This window comes from Acomys russatus, chromosome 1 (genome assembly GCF_903995435.1).
Source record: "Acomys russatus chromosome 1, mAcoRus1.1, whole genome shotgun sequence".
NCBI lineage: Eukaryota > Metazoa > Chordata > Mammalia > Rodentia > Muridae > Acomys > Acomys russatus.
Window position 1 is genome coordinate 18,930,802 of NC_067137.1, and position 22,484 is coordinate 18,953,285.

Sequence of the window (22,484 nt, forward strand, 5' to 3'; positions counted from 1 at the left end):
TTATTAGTTCTAGTCCACAGACTGAATAGACAGGGCAGAGGCAGGGGACTGTCTTTTATACAGATCTACAAATACCAGAGTAAACACCAGGATATATTTCTTTAAAGGGGTTGATTCACTCAAAAATTAATGTAAAATGGTGCTGGCATGTAACCCATTTGCTCATCATTGTTGAAATAACAACTTCAAAACTGAAATGAACTTACATAGTAAGTTTTGTCTCTTTACCATTTAGGAGAGAAATGGTATTAGCATCACTGAGAGACTCTTACAGGGTCTGAGGGGATGGTGCATGCTTAAGAGTGCTTGCTGCTCTCGAAGCACACTCAAGCTTGGTTCCCAGTACCCGTATCAGGCAGCCAACAACCACATACAACCCTAGTTCCAAAGGGACTCAACACCTCTGGGCTCCTCCAGCATGTGCACTCACCTGCATGCCCACAGACACACACACACACACACAGAGAGAGACACATAATTTAAAACAAAGTAAACTAATAAAAAGGAGAGCTATTGTAAGTATGCATCATGGCACTGAAGGGGGTGGGAGTTGGAGAGACGGCTCTAAGATTAAGAGAACTAGCCGCTCTTCCGCAGGTCCTGGGCACCCATATGGTGTCTAAGAACCTTCTGGCCTCTGTTGGAAATACTGGTTTTTTTTGTTTCGGTTTGGTGTTTGGTTTTTTGAGACGGGGTTTCTCACTTGAGAAGCCAAAAGAAGTCAATCAGTCAGGTTGGAGAGGAGTTTGAGCTGGAACAGCTGAGTTGAACCAGCCAGCTGGAGTTCAGAAAGAACTAGAAAGGGTGAGCTTATTCAACAGAACATCTTGGAGGCTGGAGAGGCCTAGGTTAGCAGATGGGGGCTGGATGCTAAAGCCTTCAAAGTCCAGGCTTGCAGAAGATTAGATTATATGGAGGCTAGATAAAACCGCCCTGAGCTCTGTCCAAGCCATGTGTTAGTAACGCTGGGTAGGGCTCTCATCTCCTCCTCTCAACAGAGGAAATAAAAACAACATTTATGCTGGTGTGGTAGCACACGCCTTTAGTCCCAGTACTCGGGAGGCACAGGCAGGCGAATAGCTGAGTTCTACAAAGTTACAAAATGAGTCCAGGACAGTCAGGGATATCACAAAGAGAAACCTTGTCAAAAAAGAAAAAAGAAAAGAAAAAAAGAGGGGCTGGGTAGATGGCTCAGAGGTTAAGAGCACTGGCTGCTCTTCCAAAGGTCCTGAGTTCAATTCCCAGCAACCACATGGTGGTTCATAGCTATCTATAATGAGATCTGATGCCTTCTTCTGGTGGGCAGGCCCATATGCAGGCAGGGTGTTATATCCAAAAGAAAGAAAGAAAGAAAGAAAGAAAGAAAGAAAGAAAGAAAGAAAGAAAGAAAGAAAGAAAGAAAGAAAGAAAGAAAGAAAGTGAGTGAGTGTAGACTAAAAGGCATGTCTGTACTCCAGCCAGCTGGATTAAAGGTGTAATATCTATATTCCAGCCAGAGGGATTAAAGGTGCAAACTATGGGAGTGTCTGTATTCCAGCTGGATCACACAGGCCTAGGTCTTTGGATATGATCCCTTGCCAGAGCAGCCATGTTGCCAAACTGAAATTCCTCCACACTCTACAGGTCCCAGGCTTGCATGTGGTGTACACTCACATATGGAGGATGTAAAGTACTGTGTGAATATGTATTATTTGACATGGACACAGCCATGTCAGGAACCCTAATGCCATAGAGTTATGGAAAATGGCAAGGCCTTCCCCTTTTGAGACACAGACAAACGGCAAGGCCTTCTCCAGGTGAGGCGCAAGGAGATGGTAAGGCCTTCCCTAGTCCGTGTGGGGATGTTGATACTGGGTACAGAAAATGCCCACAGTGGCTTTCTCCCACTCCTACAGCCATGCTCACAGCCTGAAGACTGTTCCCTGCAGAGACTGTCCTTCCAACATTAGCTAACCCTGACTCCCTGTTCAGTTGAATACAATGACCCTGACTCCTTGTTCAGCTCACATAATAAATAGAACTTCTGACGTGCTGCAGCTTCTCCATCAGCGTCCATCCCAGCTTTTCTGCACTTCCATGTGTACTCCAATCTCAGAGATCCAACACACTAGTCACGCACATTGTGCAGACTTGAACACAGACAAAATACCCATATACATAAAATAAGTCTTTTTTTTTTTTTCCTTTTTGGTTTTTAAAGACAGGGTTTCTCTTTATACCCCTAGCTGCTCTAGAACGCACTCTGAAGACCAGTCTGGCCTCAAACTCAGAGATCTACCTGCCTCTGCCTCCTGAGTGCTGAGATTAAAGGTGTGTCTCACCATGCCACAAATAACATTTTATTGGGTCACAGGACTCAACCCATCTGTTGACACACTATGGATGCTCTCAATGTACCCAGAGTAGAGCTAAGCAGCTACCACGCAGACTCTACACGCCACAGGTGACAGCCTCCACCCAAACCTGAGACCTCAGCACTGTCGGTCAGTGTGCCATTCCTAGTGCCTGTCAGCTTCCTGTGTGAGTGTTTCTCCTCACTGCTGTATGTGATACCTGAAGAGTCCACACAAGAGATAGTCAACAATGCTCTACCACATTCAACACAAAAACCCAGAGGCCAGTCATTCAGATCCCTTCCATTCTCTCTGATATTGACTGTCATTAGCTCAAATTTGTAACAGACCATGAATGGTGCTTCTGAAGCTTAAGATTCAAAAAAAGGAGCCGGGCAGTGGTGGCACACACCTTTAGTCCCAGCACTCAGGAGGCAGAGGCAGGCAGATTACTGTGAGTTGGGGGCCAGCCTGGTCTACAAAGTGAGTCCAGGACAGCCAGGGCTACACAGAGAAACCCTGTCTCGAAAAACAAACAAACAAAAAAAAGACTCAAATAATAAACACTTACACACACACACACACACACACACACACACACACAAACTTATACACTCACACAGACACATACACTTGTTGCTGTTAAATTATCATTATGGCCTAATAATTGCCACACGTCGAGTGCCACTTGTTAAATTATCAGTAGGGTCTAATAATGTTTATTAGCAGGCCTATACTTATTATTATTATGGCAGTATAACCTGCTAGCAATCAATCAAGACACAGACACCTGTTATATTTTAAAATAGCCTTTGATTACCTGGGGCAGGGCAGATATTAATCCCCTAAGATACTTCCCATAGTGGGGCAGGCATGGGCTCCCTGTCCCAATCCCATGCCATCTGCTTCCAATAACTTCTATCAAGCTACCTCCCATCCATAATCCCAAATACTTGCTCATGTTCTTCATCTGGGCCAAATCTCCATTCACACGGGCCACGTGCTTCTTACATTGGACACAGACAATCTCTCTTTCCACTATTAAAGAGGCTCAATACAATCTCATCTTATACAAGATTACTCTCACAAGAAAAGAAAATAGTTTCCTCATTTTCAAGAGATTTTTAAAAGGAAGTCTCTCAAAGAAGATATAGAAAATAAAATATACAGAGACACAAGCAGCATCAGTTTGATGGTAACAGGCACAAAAGGGACCTCGGTGGAATGCCACCGAGCCCTCCCTCACCTTACCTGCAGAGCTGTTAGTTTATGTCTGAGGTTCACCAGGACAATGCGTGCCAGTAACAGCAGTATGGGCTTTGAAGTCAAGCTGTAGACTGATTCGCCATCCAGAGTGAGTAGACCCATAATAACAGCATCCAGTCCTTTGACCTGGAAAAGATGTATAAGGTTACAAGTACCAGTCGTATGTCATAATAACATACAAATATTTCAATTAATTCAGCTTAGAAATGAGAATGTTTTTAATTACACAGCTGACAGGAGTAAGTTTACCTCAGATTATTCATTACAACTGGCTACTGTTTCTTATATGCTGCTAGGGAAAAATATGTTTTTAGCGGGCATAGTGGCGTACACCTGCAATCCCAGTACTTGGGAGGCAGAGGCGGGTGGATTTCTGTGAGTTCAAGGCTAGTCTAGTCCACAAAGTGAGTCCAGAACAGCCAAGGCTATACAGAGAAACCCTGTCTCAAAAAACATGAGGCCTGCAGCTTTGTACAGCCTGCTCGTGTTATTGTATGCACAGGTGATTCTTTTTAACCCTCAAAGTATAAATTACCTGGTGAGCTAAATAAAGTTGACTACTGCAGGCCGGCCGTGGTGGCACACACCTTTAATCCCAGCACTTGGGAGGCAGAGGCAGATGGATCTCTGTGAGGCCAGCCTGGTCTACAAAGAGAGTTCCAGGAAAGCCAGGGCCATTACACAGAGAAACCCTGTCTCGAAAGCCTAAATAAAAAAAAAGTTGGCTACTGCATAATAATCTATCTCATTATCGGCTCCACTCTCCCAGGTCCCACTGCCTCAGAGCAATAAATAGGTGTGTGTATGTTAGGTGCGGGGCCTCTTCTATACTTGTTGAAAGAAATCATGATTAGACTTTTTTTTTTCAAGACAGAATCTCTCTATGCAGCACTGACAGTCTTGGACTCACTCTGTATTACCAGACTGGTCTCTAAGTCACAGAGATTACCTGCCTCTACCTTCCAAGTGCTGGGAATAAAGGAGGGCCTTACCACATCAACGTCAATGGTTGATGGCAACTAAACAACATAGTAAAACCCTGTGTCCAAAAAAGAAAAAAAGAAAAAAAAAGAAAAAAAAAAAGGAAGGGACAGACAGAGGGAGGAGGAACTTGACTTCACATTTCCTACAAAATCTACTTCAGTAAGACGTAACCCTACAGCAGATGCATGGTGCACACATTTAACCCTAGCATTTAGGAGGCAGAAGCAGGCAGAGGCTCCCAAGCTTGAGGTTAGTCTGATCTACCTAGTGAGTTCCAGGACAGCCAGGGCTACATAGTGAGAGCCTGTCTCAAAACAAGAAGTGACCCTACATGAACAGCCGTGTGTGTGTGTGTGTGTGTGTGTGTGTGTGTGTGTGTGTGTGTGTGTGTTTTAAGATGTATTTATTATTATATATACAGTGCTCTGGCTGCAGGTACACCTGCAGGCCAGAAGAGGGCATCAGATGGTTGCAAGCCACCATGCGGTTGCTGGGAACTGAACTCTGGACCTCTAGAGGAGCAGAGGCCCTTAACCTCTGAGCCATCTTTCCAGTCCATGTGTGTGTGTTTGTATGTATTGTACTTGTGTGTGTACATAGATGTGTGTGCGTACATATATATACTATACTAACATTTCACTTAGGAGTCGCGCCATGGTCAAGGTTATTATGTAGCACACCCCACTTCCTAATTTCCATCAATAAAAATCACCAGCTAGATCTTCCACATCAAGGAATGAGCAGACTAAAGACTGCAGTGAACAGAAGGCTCCCCAAAGAGCAAGGCTCAGGCTGTGAAGAGGGCTCAGTGCTGAGGACCCTGAGACAGGAGAACCCCAGTAACTTCCTGGTCAGTCATTTTCACCAACTCAATGACCTCCAGTAAAAATGGGCTCTAGTCAAAGACTGACTCAAAAAAAATAGGTGAAAAGAGGTAAAGAGATGGCTCGGCAGTTACAAGCACTTGCTGTTCCTGCAGAGGAGCTGAGCTTGGGTCCCTGCATCCAGAGCATGTCCCACAGCCATCTATGACTGCAGTTCCAAGGAACTCAGCAACTTCCCCTGACCTCAGACAGCATGCATACGGTACACATGCAAACATGAACCCTCATTCATACACACCACACACACACACACACACAACACACATACCCAACACACACACAACACACAAAATACACACACACACCAGGGTTCTTTTTTTAAAAAATAACAAGGCCAGGTATAGTGGCACACACAATTAATTCCAGCACCTGGGAGGAAGAGACAGGATGATCTCTATGAGTTCAAGGTCAGCCTGGTCTAAAAGTGAGTTCCAGGCCAGCCATGACTATTAGTAAGAGCCAGTCTCAATTGAAAGAAGGAGAAGGAGGAGGAGGAGGAGGAGGAGGAGGAGGAAGAGGAGGAAGAAGAGGAAGAAAGAAGAAGAGAGGAAGAGGAAGGGGAAGAAGAGAACAACGAGGAAGGGGAAGAGGAGGAAGAATAACAGAGTATAAGTTCAAACATATCTTGAATAATAGAAGTCAAAAATAATCCATACGCTACTTCATTTTCTTACATGCCCAAGCCAGGCAACACTAAACTAAGGAGTCCCACACAGCTACTATGAAGAAAAGCACTGAAAGATCGTCAGAAAACTGTTTCGAGCACTTCAGGAAAGCAAGGAGTCAGAAGAAGCTATCAGAATACAGTGTGTCACCGGATGCAGCATGCCCAGACTTCTTGAGAATGAGAGCATAAGGAAAGGACGCATCAGGACTGGGAGTTTAATTCAGTGGTAGAATACATGCCTAACATGTTGACTCATGAGTTCAACTGCCAGCATCATCAAAATAGAAGAGGGTACTCCTGTCCATAGGACTCAAATGGAGGAGGCTGCAAACCCACAAGAAAAGAGCTAAAGGGACCTCACCAGCCCTGGGCCCATATAACCACCGAGTCAAGATCGGGCTCCTGACCTACGGAAAGCCATCAGAAGCTCTGCTCCACAACAGTGATCATGTCCACTGTCTCAACAAGGTCCTGAGTGCAAAGGAGACATAGTCCTTGTGTGTGTATGCATGCAAATGTGCATGCATGTGATGTACGGGTTATGATGTGTGTCTGTATATATGTGTGAGTGGTTGTGAGTGTGGGCATGAAAATGCTGTGCCGTATGTTTGGTGGTCAGAAGATCAATGAACAAGTGTTCTTAGTAGTTTGGACAAACTACAAAGTCATCTCTTTCCTACCAACTATTAACTTCAATTTTTTGTTGTTTTTTGTTTTTCGGAGACAAGGTTTCTCTGTGTAGCCCTGGCTGTCCTAGAACTTACTCTGTAGACCAGGGTGGCCTTGAACTCAGAGATTCGCCTGCCGCTGCCTCTCGAGTGATAGAATTAAAGGGCTGTGCCACCACCACCCAGCTGTTACCTCCAATTTGCTAACACTTGTTTAAAAAGAATTATAATTAGGAAAAAACATATATATAACATTTCCAAGAATCATACCTCACTGAACTGCTCAAGCAGAACAGACGGCAAGAAGTCCTGAGCGTGCAAGTCCACGAGAGGGCCAGTCCAGTTACTCTGAACAAAAAGCTGCAAGCTGCTCACACCAAGTAGGAATACCAGCTGCTGTCTGCAAACAAGAAGACTAAATGCCTTAGTCAAGGTTTCTATTGTGGTGATTAAAAAACAGCAACATCAAAACTGAACTGGGGAAGAAATAGTTTGCTTCTGCTTACAACTCTCGGGCCACACACTATCAGTGACATAACCCAAGACAGGAGCTCAAGACCAGAAGCTGAAGGTAGGAGCTAAAGCAGAGACCGTGGAGGAGCGCTGCTTACCTGCTTCTTCTCCAAGGCTTTCCTCATCTGTCTTCTAATACTATTCAGAACTATCCACCCACGGGTGGCACTGCCCATAGTGAGCTGGGCCCTCCCATGTCAATCATTGGTCAAGAAAATGCCCTGCGGACTTGCTTAGGCCAATCTTCCTGAGGTGTTTTCTCAATTAAGATTCCCTATTCCCAGAGAAGTATAGGTTTGTATCAAGCTGACAGAAACCAGCCAGCACAGAAAATGAACAACTATTGACCACCATCACCATACCCCTGCATGCATGCTACTTAATTTGTTTTAACAAAGAAAAAAAAAAAATCAAGTAATATTTGAGACTCTCCTAATGTTGTACCATTATATCTGTAACATTCAATAAATCCATTAGCCACATGTAGCTTTTAAATTGAATTTAATCTAGGGCTGAGATGGTTCTGCAGTTAAGAGCACTGGCTGCCCTTCCACAGGACCCAGGTTTTATTTCAAGTACCCACATGGCTGCTGACAACTGTCTGTAACTCCATTTCCAGGGGATCTACTGCCCTCTTCTGACCACTACATGCAATGCATACACGTGGTATAGGCAAAATACCCATACATATAAAATAAAAATACATCTTCAAAAAATGTTAACATAAGCCAGACATGATGGCGCATATTTTTTATCCCAGCACTCAGGAGGCAGAGACAGGCAGATCTCTGTGAGTTCTAGGCCAGCCTGGTCTACAAAGCGAGTCCAGGAGAGCCAAGGCTACCCAGAGAAATTCTGTTCCAAAAAATAAATAAATAAATAAACCAAAATAAATAAAAAATTTTAAAAAGTTAACATAAATGTAAATCTATTTTAACTTAAATGTAAAATGTGGTCTCTAGTCATAGTTTTCATGTTTCAAGTGCTAAATAGCCAAAAATGGAAAGCAGTTACCACAGTCACCACAAGAGACACAGAATATTCTCTTGGAGAATGCACCCTAAAATAGGACAAAAAACGGGCCTCTTCAGCCTACAGTTCTGGTCCACCTATGACCAAGGTGTTTGTGTGCACACATGGGTGCAGGGGGAAGGAAGAGGAGGGACGGGAATGGACACCACAATGCTAACTTTACTACAGAACAAACACATCAGCCAGCAAATAAGAATCAAGAACAAAGCCAGGCTGAGGCAAGAGGATCACAAGTTCAAAGCCATCCTGGACAACTTAGTAAGACCCTATCTCAAAATAAAAAGCATAAGAAAGAACTAGGGATCCAGCTCAGTAGTAGAATGTGTGCCCGGGAAGTGAGAAGCCTTTCGCATGCATGATTTCATCCCAGCCCTTGAGGGGCAGAGAAGCAAGAGGATCTCTGTGAGTTCGAGGCCAGCCAGGTCTACATAGTGAGTTCCAGGCCAACTCTCAAAACCAAACAAAAAACAAGAAATATACAAGGGAGCAAGCTGGTGGCTAGCACTCATCAGATCTAAACTCTGGGAAGGTTAGCAGTGACCACCAAGCATGTGTCATTCTCATATGCAAAACCCACTCTGCTCCTCCCCACCGTCCTTCTCCATTCTGGGAGACGTTCTGAAGGAGAGGCCTTTTCTAGATGACTTGGCACACCATGGGTCCAGGTCTCTCAACATCTGCTAACAGCAAAAGTCAAAGTATCGGTATTTGCATACCATAAAAGTATCCAAATTTTACTTATATTTATTTATCTGATGTAAATAGGTGTTTTGCCTGGGTGTAAATATGTACGTTACACGTGTGCCTGGTGGCCATAGGTGTCAGAAGGTGCTGGATCTCCTAGAACTGGAGTTGTGCAGTTATGAGCCACCAAGTGAGTAATGGGAATGAAACTTGGGTCCTCTGAAACAGCAGTAAGCGCTCTTAATCACTGAACCATCTCTCCAGCCCGCCCCCCCCCCTCCCACTCGGCTAATACAAGTGTCTTTCTCTGTAGAGGTTTCAAATAAAATCCTACCTTTCCATTTCTTCCAAGTCTGTAAAGCAATCCAGGAAATTTACTATCTGCTTCTCCAGGTAGCTGTCAATCTTTTCTTCAGCCACCGTTGTTGAATTTAAAATACTTTGTGTCACCGAATGTAAGAGCACGGCCTCATAGCTCCCTTCTAACAGCATGTCTAAGAAAACTCCAATATCTGTGATACAAAACGTGAGTCCGGTAAGGCAACAGAATTTTTTTTAGTGTAAATGATAATTCATTACATAAATATTTCAACATGCAAAAAGGTATAGACTTAAAATGCTGGCTATACGTTAATCACCAAGCACTGAGCCAATCCTTCTCATTCTACTAGCGTCACCTCTCCTAGAATTACAGGAAGCCTACAATGACCATGAGCAGCAAAGCAGAGGACTCACCCAGAAATAATAATAATAATAATAATAATAATAATAATAATAATAATAAAATAATAAACCTACAATGACCATGAGCAGCAAAGCAGAGGACTCACCCAGAAATAATAATAATAATAATAATAATAATAATAATAATAATAATAATAATAATAATAATAAAATAATAACCTACAATGACCATGAGCAGCAAAGCAGAGGACTCACCCAGAAATAATAATAATAATAATAATAATAATAATAATAATAATAATAATAATAATAATAATAATAGGATACCTACAATGACCATGAGCAGCAAAGCAGAGGACTCACCCAGAAATAACAATAATGATAATAATAACAACAACAACAGGAAACCTACAATGACTATGAGCAGCAAAGCAGAGGACTCACGCAGAAATAATAACAACAACAGGCGTGTTAGCCTTCTCCTGAAAACTCACAAAGATCCCGATTAACAGAAAAGTTTCTTTTCCTCAAATCCTACCTTCAATATTCTCCCCAGGAAGCCAATCCCACTCATGATACCTCATACTCCCTAGGCACATGTCTGCCTCATCCGCGGTTTTTTTTTCTGCCGAACTCTCTTAAAAATCAGCTCAAGTCTGTGTCTTTCGGGAACTTTTCCCAGAACACCAGATCTCAGGCCGCCAAGCAAACTTCCTCCCTCTTGACACCATGTCTCCAGAGCTGGCATCCCTTGTCCTCACAGCTCACCTAACTCCCTACAGGTGCAGCTCTCTCCCACCTGAGCCACAGACGCCTTCCTGCTTCCTGAACAGCAGCTCCCCATCCGTAGGGAAGCCCCTCAGAAGCGCCAGCTCCGGCGTCCATATCGCCCCCAGCATCGCTGTACCCAAAACAGAGCCCCACGCGGGAGGAGAGTCCAAAGTCGCCGGCGTCTGATGGCCACAGGTACCGTAAAGACGCCCACGGGACTAGAGTCCCATGTGAGTACACAGGTTCATGGGGGCAGCCATGACAGCAGCGCACGGCATCCTGGGAAAATATACACGCAGATCAGCTTCCTCCTAGGCGACCAACTGGAGACTCGGTTGTGAGCATGCGCAGAGGGTAGATCGCGGCACTAGGCGTTGGGGGTATGGAAATAAGTAGTTTGGTGGATCTTGGTTTCAGTGGCTGAGGGCTGTTTCAAGGAGAGATACAAGCTTACTTGGAAGCAAATTCTGCGTGACAACACTCCACTTCGTGAGACAAAACCAAGTCCTCGTAGGTTAATGCACAGATCTTCAAACGGAGCCCATGAGCCCAGGCTAGAACTTCCTTCCTTTGGCATGGGCTATCCTTTGGATGCTTGAAAGTGCGAGAAACCAAGCTGGAAATGTAATCACAGCACTGAGGAGGATGAGGTAGGAGGATGGCTACTGCTTTGAGGACAGCCTCTGAGCTTCACCCTGAGTTCCAAGCTGGCTCGTCTAAGAACGGGCAGGGCTCCTGGAGAAATGGCTCACCAGAGGGCAAAGTTCTGCTCCCAGCACCTACATGACGAGGCTCATAACCACCTGTAGCTCCAATGATCGATTGCCCTTCTCTGGCCTTCTAAGCAGCAGGCATGCAAGTGGTACACATACATACCTCCAGGCAAACTTTAATACACATAAAATAAAACAGAAAGTGGTGGTGGCGCACGCCTTTAATTCCAGCATGAAGGCAGAGGCAGGAAGATCTCTGAGTTCGAGGGCAGCCTGGTCTACAGAGCGAGTTCCAGGACACCGGCTACACAGACAGACTGTCTCCAAAAATGTTGTCATCATCGTCATCGTCGTCGTCGTCGTCGTAGTAATTTCTTTTTTAAAAAAGGGGAGGGGGGGTAGTTTTTATATAGTTTGGAAATTTTTGCAGGTCAGTCAACAGAACCCAGAACACTCTGGTGGTCTATGTAGCCTCCACTATACTCTCCTCAAACTCACAGAGATTGGCCTGCCTCTTCTTTCCAAGTGCTGGGATTAAAGGCGTGCACCACCACACCCAGCTTTTTTTTTTTTTTAATAGGATGAATGTTTTGTTTCCTACTGTGCCACACTGTGGGAAAACAACAGCAGCCAATGCAGTCCATGGTAAAATTAAGTCACGACTGTCCTTCACCTGACAACGGGCAACACTTCCTGTGGTCCCAGACGTTTCTAACTATAAGAAACATTAAGTCTTTGGACCAAGATCCAGGAGTAAATATGGGCGTAAATAAGTATTATATGAGACAACACAATTATCCTGAAATAAGGTATTCATCTAGTCACTAATTTTTTTGGTAGGGTCTCACCATGTAACTTTTGCTGACCTGGAACTTGCTATATAGACCACACTGGCCTCAAACTAACTCCCCCTGATGGAGTGCTGAAATGGAAAGGTAGCTTCTCACCAAACTCAGCTTAATAACTTTTTTGTTTGTTTGTTTTGTGTTTTCAAGATAGGGTTTCTCAAGAGGGCATGGTGGTGCACGCAGTTAATCCCAGCACTCAGGGGCAAAGAGAGCAAAGAACTCTGTGAGTTCCAGCCCAGACTTGTCTACGAAGAGAGTTCCAGAACAGCCAGGACTATTAAACAGAAAAACCCTGTCACAAAAAAGGGGGGGGGGGGTTTCTCTGAGTATCCCTGGCTGTCCTGGAACTCATTCTATACAACAGGGTGGACTCGAACTCCCAGATCCACCTGCATCTGCCTCCTGAGTGCTGGGATTACAAGTGCCCAGATCAGCTTTATAACTTTTAACCAAAGATAATCTCATGAATATGTGTAAGTATGTATGTGTGTGTGTGTGTGTGTGTGTGTGTGTGTGTGTGTATCCATCCATGGATGAATAATAAGCTGCGATAGATCCACCTAACAGAATAGTAGAATGTGGAGTTTTGGGGTTCGTTTGGGTTGGGCATTTTATTTTGTTTTGTTTTTCTAACCATTGAACACACACATAGCAGAAGACAGCTTCCAGGAGCAGGTCGCTCCTTCCGCCATGTGCTTCCCAGAGACCGAACTCAGTTTGTCAGGCTTGCCCACAGGCACCTTTACTTAACACTGAGCCTTATCTCTGGTCCTTGATAATACTTTATGAAAAAAACTATCTATGTATATGTGTGTTTGTGTGAGTGCCGGCCATGTGTGTGCTGGTGCCTGTGAAGACCACAGGAGGGCACTGGCTCCCCTGAAGCTAGAGAGTCATAGGAGGTTAGGCGCTGCCCACTGTCGGAACTGAACTCACATCCTCTGGACGAGCAACAGCTGCTCTTGATGACTGGGCCATCTCTCCTACACCTTCATGATGGTTGCTGTGTCCTCTCATGTTCTCATGGTGCAGGAACCACCACTTCTCTGAATCCAGCCTTCCCCAGAGGGGAGTCACCATCATCTGTGACTAAGTTATCTCCGGCCTTTGCTAATACAATTGGGGTAAAAATCATATACCAAAAAAAAAAAAAAAAAAAAAAAAAAAAAAAAAAAAAAATTGCCTTTCACATGCTAGGCAAGTGGTCTGCCACTGAGCTTCATCCCCAACCCTAAAAATGATAATCTGCAAATAATAATAGGGACCAGAGTATGGCTTAGTGGTAGAGACCATGTTCTGCACAAACAAGGTGCTGAGTCCAGTCTGCAGCACCACCCCAGGTGGGGGAACCTCTTGTGGTGTGGCAGAAATGGAACTCTAACCCTAAGTAGAGTTTAACCCTGTGCCACATCATCAAGTGAAAACATTCCCGCAGCTGCAGGGGGACTGACCACACCTCCCTTGTACCCCCTGAGGTCTCCCTAGGTGAAACAAAGACTCTTAATGCGAACCCCAAGCCAAAGCAAGCTGTCATATGGAATAATTGGGCCATTACAAGACATCCCAACGGCCCAGATCCCCCTATGAAGATTACAAATGCTGTAAGCATTTCCACTAAAGACTGTAAGGAAAATGTCCCAATGATACCAGCTAAAATAAGCAGAGTGGTCAGCAAAAAAGTATTTCTTCACTTTGGCTGACACAGTGAATAGGCTGACACAGGCTAGACTAGCCCCGGGGACATTCGAAAAGTTTAAGTTTCCCAGCACAAGGATTTATGGGTAAGAGACTAATGAGCAGCATATGGATAGTAAATACCCCTCATTCTCCTTCGGGCCAACAAGGAAGGGATCTGGGACACTGCTAACATTTCATGCTGTGCCTAAATTTATGCCACATAGCAGATTGGCCATGTAAAGTAGACACAGCAAGTCACCACATCTTGTTTTCCTGATTAAACCTAGGTGTTTGCAATGTGTCTTCCTCTTGCTTTCTTGGGATTCTTCTAAATACATTGGTTTGTTTCACACTCTTTTGATGTCTGCTGTCCAGAATCTCCAATCCTTCCACAAACAACTGTCCTGACAGAGGAATCAACAAGTGACTGGAGACGAAGTCAGATTAACTGAAAATCAGCTCTCACAGGCAAAGTCCTATCTAAGGTAGAACCAACCACGTGCCTGTAAGACCGGGTCTGTCTTACAGCTTCTGCTGCATTGTTGGTGGTTGATGTCAGGGAGCTGGGGAGACAGCTCAGCAGTGAAAACACACACTGCTCTTGCAGATGACCTGGGTTCTGTTCCCAGCACCCACACCAGGTTGTTCGTAACTGCCTCTAACGCCAGTTCCGGGGCATCTGACACCTTCTTTCAGCCTCTGTGGCCTCCTAATTCAGGTGCACACATGTAACAAAATTAAAGATAAGCCATGGGTGGTGGCACACACCTGTAGTCCCAGCACTCAGAGAGGCAGAGGCAAGTGGATCACTGTGAGTTCGATGCCACCCTGATCTAAAAATTGAGTCCGTGGCAGCCAAAGCTACATAGGGATAGCCCATCTCAAACAAACAAACAAAACCAAAAAATAAATAAATAAATAAATAAATTTTGTCTTGTTGGTTGTGAGCGTTAGCCTTTAATGGCTGAGCCATCTGTCCAGAACAAAAATAAAATCTAAAAAGCAAGATATACAAATGTTCAGAGCAACTTGGGAAAGGCCCATTGCTCTGTAACATAGTGACAAGCAGCCATCAGCACAGGTTTTTCAACCATCCACTCTATGAGTAACTGCCAGAAGTGAACATGGTTTTTTGAAGCACGTTGCTTAAAATCCAGGACAGACTCCCTTGGCTACACATAGGCCTGAAGGTCAGCCAGTCAACAACAATGTCACCCGAGGAAAGTCCTTTTACAATTAATGTTAAATATTTATGCCTGTAAATCTACCAACACTTGAACTCTAAACCTTATATATGATGAACAGTGTGTTGTGCAAGAGGGGATTGCAACAGACCTGTGTGATTTTCCTTTCTTACAGTAAGAAATGAACCCAGTTCTTTTTTCAGATACTGAATAGGGGTCTTGTCAACCTTAGGCAATATATCACAGAGAACTAGGCTGGGCCCGGTGATGAGGTGCTCTGCGGTGCATCAGGGTTCTCTGCCTGTGCTATGGGAGGAGAGGTCTGATAGACTCTGAAGGCCCCACAAACAGGCCCGGGGGCTCTGCAAGACTTTGACCAGAATGTTTCCAGGCGTTGTGCCTGTTCTCAGTCAAAGGGGGGATATTTCATGGCTAGCAAACACAAAGAGAAGAGGGAATTGCTGTTTGAAAGTGTACCAAAGAAAAGGTAAGAGGAACACCCAAGTAATAAAATCCAGCTGTGGCTGATCTTACTCCAAGAATATAAGTCTTCGCAGTGTCAGTGAGTCCCATTTGAAGTGTCATTTAATGCCCTAATCCTGAGGCTTTATTCTAAAGGGAAAGAAAAGTATGATTTCCTGGTAAATAAGCAAATAAATGACAGAACTGGAAACCAAACGTGTCAGTAAGACAGCAAATCCTCATTCTTTCTGCCCTGGACATGAGTATTCCTCAAATCCCAGAGATCATTAGCATCAGAATTACCCCAAGTGGGGATGGGAGGGCTGGCCAGTGGAGTAGTCACTTAGGAAGTTGAGGCAGGAGGATTGCTCCAAGGCCTGCAACAAAGTTGAAGGAGTCAGGACTCATGAGGTCACATGTCCCCTGAGGGTCTGTAGGCAATGAGGAAGGTTGGGAAAGGAGAGGCCTTTCCTTGGAGGTGCAGCCACAAGAAAGTTACCCAGGCTTTTATACTCCACCCCAATTAAACTCATTGGGACATGTTAAAAAAGAAAAAAAGAAAAACAAGACACTGGGCGGTGTCTGAGTTTGAGTCCAGCCTGGTCTATAGAGCAAGTTCCAGGACAGCCAGGGCTACACAAAGAAACCATGTCTGGAAAAAATGTCAATACAAACAAGAAAGAAAAGAGGAGGAGGAGGAGCAAGAGAAAAAGGAGTGGGAGAGGACCAGGAAGGGAGGGCGACAGGAATAAATATGGCCAAATACATTATATACAGCTATTAATTGTCATAAAGAAGCATATAGATTATATAATTTAAAAAAAAAAAAAAGAATAGGAATTGCCTAAGAAACCACAAAAATACATGAGTCTATGCCCTCCCTGGTTTTAAGAAATCTACATGTTGGCTGGGTGGTGGTGGTGCACGCCTTTAATCCCAGCACTCGGGAGGCAGAGGCAGGCAGATTGCTGTGAGTTCGAGGCCAGCCTGGTCTACAAAAGTGAGTCCAGGACAGTCAAGGCTACACAGAGAAACCCTGTCTCAAAAAAAACAAAAATAGAAAGAAAGAGAGAAAAAAGAAAGAAGGAAAGAAAGAAAGAAATCTACATGTAATGAGGCTGGAGAGATGGTTCTGAGGTTAGGAGCACTGGCTGTTCTTCCTAAGGTCCTGAGTTCAGCAACCATCTATAATGAGATCTGGTGCCATCTTCTGGCCTGCAGGCACACATGCAGGCAAAATACTGTATAAATAATAAATAGATAAATCTTGAAATTGGCCATGGTGGCACATGCCTGTAATCTCAGCACTCTGGGAAGCAGAGGCAGGTGGGGCTCTCTGTGAGTTTGAAGCCAGCCTGGCCTATCTACAAGGTGAGCCCAGGAGAGCCAAGGGTACACAAGAAACCCTGTCTTGAAAAAAAAAAAAAAGAGGGGTGGGGGCAGGGGCTGGAGAGATGGCTCAGCGGTTAAGAGCACTGGCTGCTCTTCTAAAGGGCCTATGTTCAACTCCCAGCAACCAGATGGTGGCTCACAACCATTTATAATGAGACCTGGTGCCCTCTTCTGGCATGCAGGAGTACATGCAGGCAAAACCACAGTATACCTAATAAACAAATCGTTTAAAAAAGATATTTAAAAAGAAAAAAAAATCTGTTCCTCGAATGTTCATCAACATTCTAGTGTTTGGAAGGGACAGATGTTGATCACACACCCAATGGCAGAATCCATACCTCCTGAACAAGTTCCACTTACCCCGCATGGCCTGTTAAGCATGGGCAGATCCACCACAGACTTTTGTCTGTGACTCCTTAATCCATCAACATCATTATAAGCTCATTAATGTGGCTCATGCCCCAGGGTACGATGAAGATCAAACAAATGGAAGTGCTGTCTGTCCAGCTTGTACCCATAGGATTTCAGAGTTGCTCAACAAAAACTCTACTTTAAATTTTTTATTTCCTAACACTTGTCTATGTAAGGTTCCAGCAGTTAACGTTGTCAGCTAAGCAATGTAAGATTCCAGGTGGCTTGGGCTTAGCCATCATAACAATAGCGTTGTTAGCTGAGCGAAGCAAGTTGAGAATCGCAGGCCAGTAACAAGGACAAGCAAAGTAGCAGCGAACTGAGAGGAACAAGTTAAAAATTCTCCACTAGCCTCCATCTCAACCCTGCCCCTGGAATTTACTGCCCCCATCTCACCCTTACTACCTCAGACCCCCATTCACCTAAAAGGTCACCTATTGTTAGCCTATCACTTGTTAACTAACCATTGTCACTAAGTTCTGCTTCTGTATGTGGTATATTAAGCCCCGACTTTTGCAGAATGGGGTCTTCCAGCTCCTTGGAACTTGGTTGGCCCCGACGCATCTGTTTGATAAAAAATTCCTTTGCTTTTGCATCAACTCTGGACTCTGACTCTCAACTGAGCTTCCAGGAATAGACTCTGATGATCTGAGTCTAGCATCAACTTTCCCATTAAACAGAAAGCAATTATTTTCTCAAAGCCTGTTGAAACACGCTGTAAAAAACAATTCAGGTTGTTATACTGAGATCACCCAGATCGAGAAACCCAAAAAAAAAAAAAAAAGACCACCAGGACTCAATACCAATGCAACATACACAGGGTGCTGTATCATGGGCCCTAGCCCTAGCCTCGGATCACAATCCTTCCTGACACAGCAGCATAAGAGACTGACCCTGAGCTTTAAGGACAGTGGGTTCATAAAGGGAAGTGGGTATGTGGCGGGGGGGTCAAAGGAGTGTCGACGCTTAGGCAGGTTGCGGGGGTGGCTGGATCTTCAGGGAAGTTGTGAGTCATAGGAATGTTGATCTGTTATATATAAAAATTAAAAATTAATGATAGAATACAAGGTACCAGGCAGATATTATGTTATACAGAGTTTATTAGATAAACATGGGAGGAGAAAGTAGGGGGAAGAGGTACCCCAGAAAGAGAGAGGAGAGAGAGGGAGGTAGAGAAATAGAGAGAGAAGTAAGTAGACAGAGCACCACATGGAGGGTGTCTTGTATATGGCCCAGGGCAGGGCCACGTCCCCATGGCAAGTAAACAGTGACATCACAGGTATCCTAACATTCCTACCTTTTCCTATATTTAAAAAATGAGGAACGTTGGGTTGTTTTTACATAAGGTAAGTTAAAGTATATAAATGTGGGTAATGGAGAAAAGAGATAGAAAAAAAAGCAATAGTAACAAAATGTCCAAATTATATAGTGAAGGGGAAGGAAAAGTTCTGTCCTGAAAGTTCAAAGTAGAGGGCAGGCTATGTCAGCCATGTCCTGTAGCAGATAGAGACCGAGGAGTGTTGGGAGAACCTGAAGCTGTCTGTCTGGGGCCTGGAGCACACCATTTCAACCTTTTGCAAATGGATAAGAGGAGGAAGTAATCATCTTAACTACTTCCTGCTGACAGTAGGGTGGCTGAAATGTTGGCTAGGTTCCAGAAGAACAGGCTGTTGCATTTGCTGTCCAGGGTCTGAGAACATCTGCAGCTGGGAAGGGTAATGCAGGTCCAGCTAGGAGGAACAATGCACGTCCGCCCAGCACGATTTCTGAGGTTGGATAGGAACACTTGTGGGTAGCTGCTTTGATGATGTCCCAGCTGTAGGCAATCTGACAGGATACTGTAATACATATGTGGGCAGAAGACAAAGTAGGTCAGGGAGAAAAAAAATTTAGGTGTACACTTAAAACTCTTGGGAGAGCAAAAAGTGAAAAGGTCTGGATACGGGAGCTTCCTTCCATTTACCCAATTGCTGGCAATAATTAAAACAGTTTACTTTTGGAAATGTCCAAGTTTGGTTGCAGAGGCATGTAAGCTTTAAGGTGGGTGTTCCCAAAGGCATGTCAGGAAGAGCAGACGACTGGTCGTTTCCCATGGTGAGGTGAGGTCAGTAAGCTGTCAGGGCATCTCCAAAAATGGACAGTGACCCAAAGGAATGGTGCAGACCAGTTAGTAGCTCATCAGCACTAACTAGCAACCAACAGCCTAGCTCAACAGATGAGCTGGACATAAACTAATTCATTAGCTACAGGGATGTAGCTAGGAGTGCACTCGAATTTTTCAGCGGCTGTCACTGAACAGTGGAAAAAGTTACATGAGGAAACTCACCCAATGGGGACGAGCCTAGTTGAAGGTCAGCGAAGGTGTCCCCCGCTCCCAGTCAGTCAGAGAAGGCCAACAAACTCTCTAACTAGAGGGAAGGAAGCGTTTTATGCCGAGTAAAGGGGAAAAAAAAACTTACCAATTAGCCAGTGTGTGAGGATGCTGGAATTGGGATTCAGGAGTGGATCTGTAAGTGGCTGGGCAAGCGGGTCCATGATGGAAAGAGTCCTCTCTAGTGGTTTTTGTTGGGTAATCTGGTAAGGATCACCCCTTATCACCACCAGAAGGGCCTGCCTGCCCCACTTTGGGCGCCAAATATAAAAAGTGGGCAGTGCAGGTTAGAGGTGAACAGCAGAGCTGTACAGAGGGATGGAATCACACCACGCAACAGATCCACTTAAGAGGTTTAATAAGGAGATACAGAAACTGTCTCTGGAGACACACATGGAGAGAGAGCGAGAGAGAGAGAGAGAGAGAGAGAGAGAGAGAGAGAGAGAGAGAGAGAGAGAGAGAGAGAGAGAGAGAGCGCTAGAGAGGTAAGTAGAGAGAGCACCATGTGGAGGGTGTCTTTTATATGGCCCAGGGTAGGACCACGCCCCCGTGGCAGGTAAACAGTGACATCACAGGTAGGCAGGCTGAAGCAGAATCCTAACACGACCTTTTGGCAGGTTGGGTGGAAACTGAATCTGGAGGGAGAGGTTTTTGGTTTTTTGGTTTTTGTTTTTTATCTCAAAGGAACACTGGGAGTTAATTGTATCTAACCGCTCCAGTGGAGTTTCTGGAGACTGCTGGCAGGTCTAGTTTATGGCAGTGTGTAGTCATTCCCGGAACACAGGAAGAAGTGAAGTCACCTGGGGGACAAGTTCTCACAGACCATGGCATTAATTGTAGAATATACATTACATATAGAATATGGCACTAATTTTGCCCTTACAAGGTTACATAAAAGATACAAAATTTCACATAACTTTCCCATATATGATTGCATTGTTAAGTGTTTGACCAGAGGGATCTTTGAAGCTTGACTATGATGGCTGGAGAGATGGCTCAGTAGTTAAGAGCACTGTCTGACCTTGCAAAGTACCAGGATTCAGTTTCCAGAACCCACATGGGCTCACAACCATGTGTAACTCCAGTTCCAGGGGATCTGATGCCCTCTTCTGGATTCTGTGACCACTGGATGCACAGTCATTCATATATATATATATATATATACACATGTCCAGTCGAAACTTGGCTATGTCTGATCTGAATAAGCAAATTTGTAATGTTGGCAAACTATGCAAAGGATACTCAGATATTTCAATGTTTGTCCACTTAAAGAGGTGCTTCCACACCACCCTGCCCCAAGACAGAGTCTTCAGTTTAACCCTGGCTGTCCTGGAACTCATTATATAGACCAGGCTGGTCTTGAACTCAGAGATCCACCTGCCTCTAGCTCCCAAGTGCTGGGATTGAAGGTATGCACCACCACTGCCTGGTTAAGAAGTGCATTTTTGAGTCAGAAATTTTCCTCTGCTCTTGAGAAAAAGATACTGTGGGAAAGATTTTAAGGTGCAGTAGACCGTGTTGTTCCCCCTTCCTCCCGTCTCCCCACCCCCAAATCCTCTACCCCATCACTACCATGGAAACTTAACCTTCATTATTGGAAGGTTCCCAACTATGTATAGTGTTTTCTTAGGGGCAAGAAAGACAAAGCATACACCCTCTGCCCCAGGATACTTCTAAACATGTAAGGATCAGAAAGCTACTGCGATTGACCAACAAGCGAATTCACAGATACCCTGGAGTCAACAGCTCCTACCATCCGGGACCTGGAAAAGTGTCTGTCACTTGCCTATTCTCGACTTCCCCAACATCCTACAAAGGTGTCTTAGTTTCATTTCCTGTCACTGTGACAAAACACGCTCACAAAAGCAATTTAAAGGAGAAAGAGTTTGTTTGGCTCACAACTCCAGCCTGTCGTCATTGTGGAAAGTCAAGGGGACAGGGACTTGAAGCACACCGGTACCTTTCCTCTGTGATCAAGAGCAGAGAGCAGAGAACCACAGGAAAACTTGATGTTGCTAACTAGGCCTTGGGAGTGGGGGTGGGGCTGCCACCCACACTAGACAGTTCTTATCATCTCCATCAACATAATCAAGATAATCCCTGAAGACAAGACCAAGGACCAACCATATCTAAACAACCCCTGATGAGCCTCTCTTCCCCAGGGATGCTAGATTGTGTCAAGGTGACAATTGAAACCAACCATCACTGGGGCTGGAGAGATGGCTCAGAGAGGTTAAGAGCATTTTGGCTGCTTTTCCAAAGGTCCTGAAATCTATTCCCAGCAACCACATGGTGGCTAGCAGTTGTACATGCATCCATAGCACTGTATACATAGTAAATTAATTAATAAAGAAAAACCATCACATATAATTTTTCTAACTCAGAATTAAGAACAGCTTTGTTTGAATGTAAATTTTCAGCTGCTTCAGTAGAGGTAGAAGAAACACAGATTAAAGCCATAGCTCCTGAATAATGACATGAAGACCTTTTATTTTTTATAAGAGCTTGGCCTTATCTTTGGCGGTTCCCCAATTAGACCTTAAATTGCCCCATTTATATTAATCTGTGTTCTGCCTTGTGGTTCCTTACCTTTCAGTCTCTTAGTGCCAGCATCTGCTTCTCCCTCCATGTGTGGCTGGTGATTCTCCCCCACACCTGAGTCTTGCCCAGAGTTCCTATCTCTTCCTAAAAGTCCTGCCTTTGCTATTGGCCGTTCAGCTCTTTATTAAACCAATCAGAAGGTATTGGAGAGTATTTACAAAATATGATGCAGCCAAAGAGTGACAATACCAATGTCCGGCCTGTACTCAGCTCTCTGCTGGTACAGAAACCAGCATTTGAATAATACAAGGACAATCTTGACACAATGCACAAAAACATCACCCCAACAACAGCTGATGAAGAACTCAGCGAACTGGGAAATATGAGGGCATAGTGGTT

At 44.5% G+C, this 22,484-nt stretch overlaps 1 protein-coding gene across 1 annotated transcript in view; it reads right to left on the reverse strand.

Moving 5' to 3' along the window:
* Positions 1 to 10,760, reverse strand: part of Ttc27 (tetratricopeptide repeat domain 27) — a 134,706-nt gene extending 123,946 nt beyond the window's left edge. Inside the window, exons 1-4 of the mRNA XM_051168623.1 lie at positions 10,515 to 10,760; positions 9,366 to 9,543; positions 7,073 to 7,202; positions 3,585 to 3,725 (exon numbers count right to left, since the gene is read on the reverse strand). Coding sequence (XP_051024580.1) covers positions 3,585 to 3,725; positions 7,073 to 7,202; positions 9,366 to 9,543; positions 10,515 to 10,614 — 549 coding nt within the window. The 5' untranslated portion in view covers positions 10,615 to 10,760. The remainder of the gene's footprint in view (positions 1 to 3,584; positions 3,726 to 7,072; positions 7,203 to 9,365; positions 9,544 to 10,514) is intronic.
* Between the last annotated feature and the right edge of the window lie 11,724 nt (positions 10,761 to 22,484).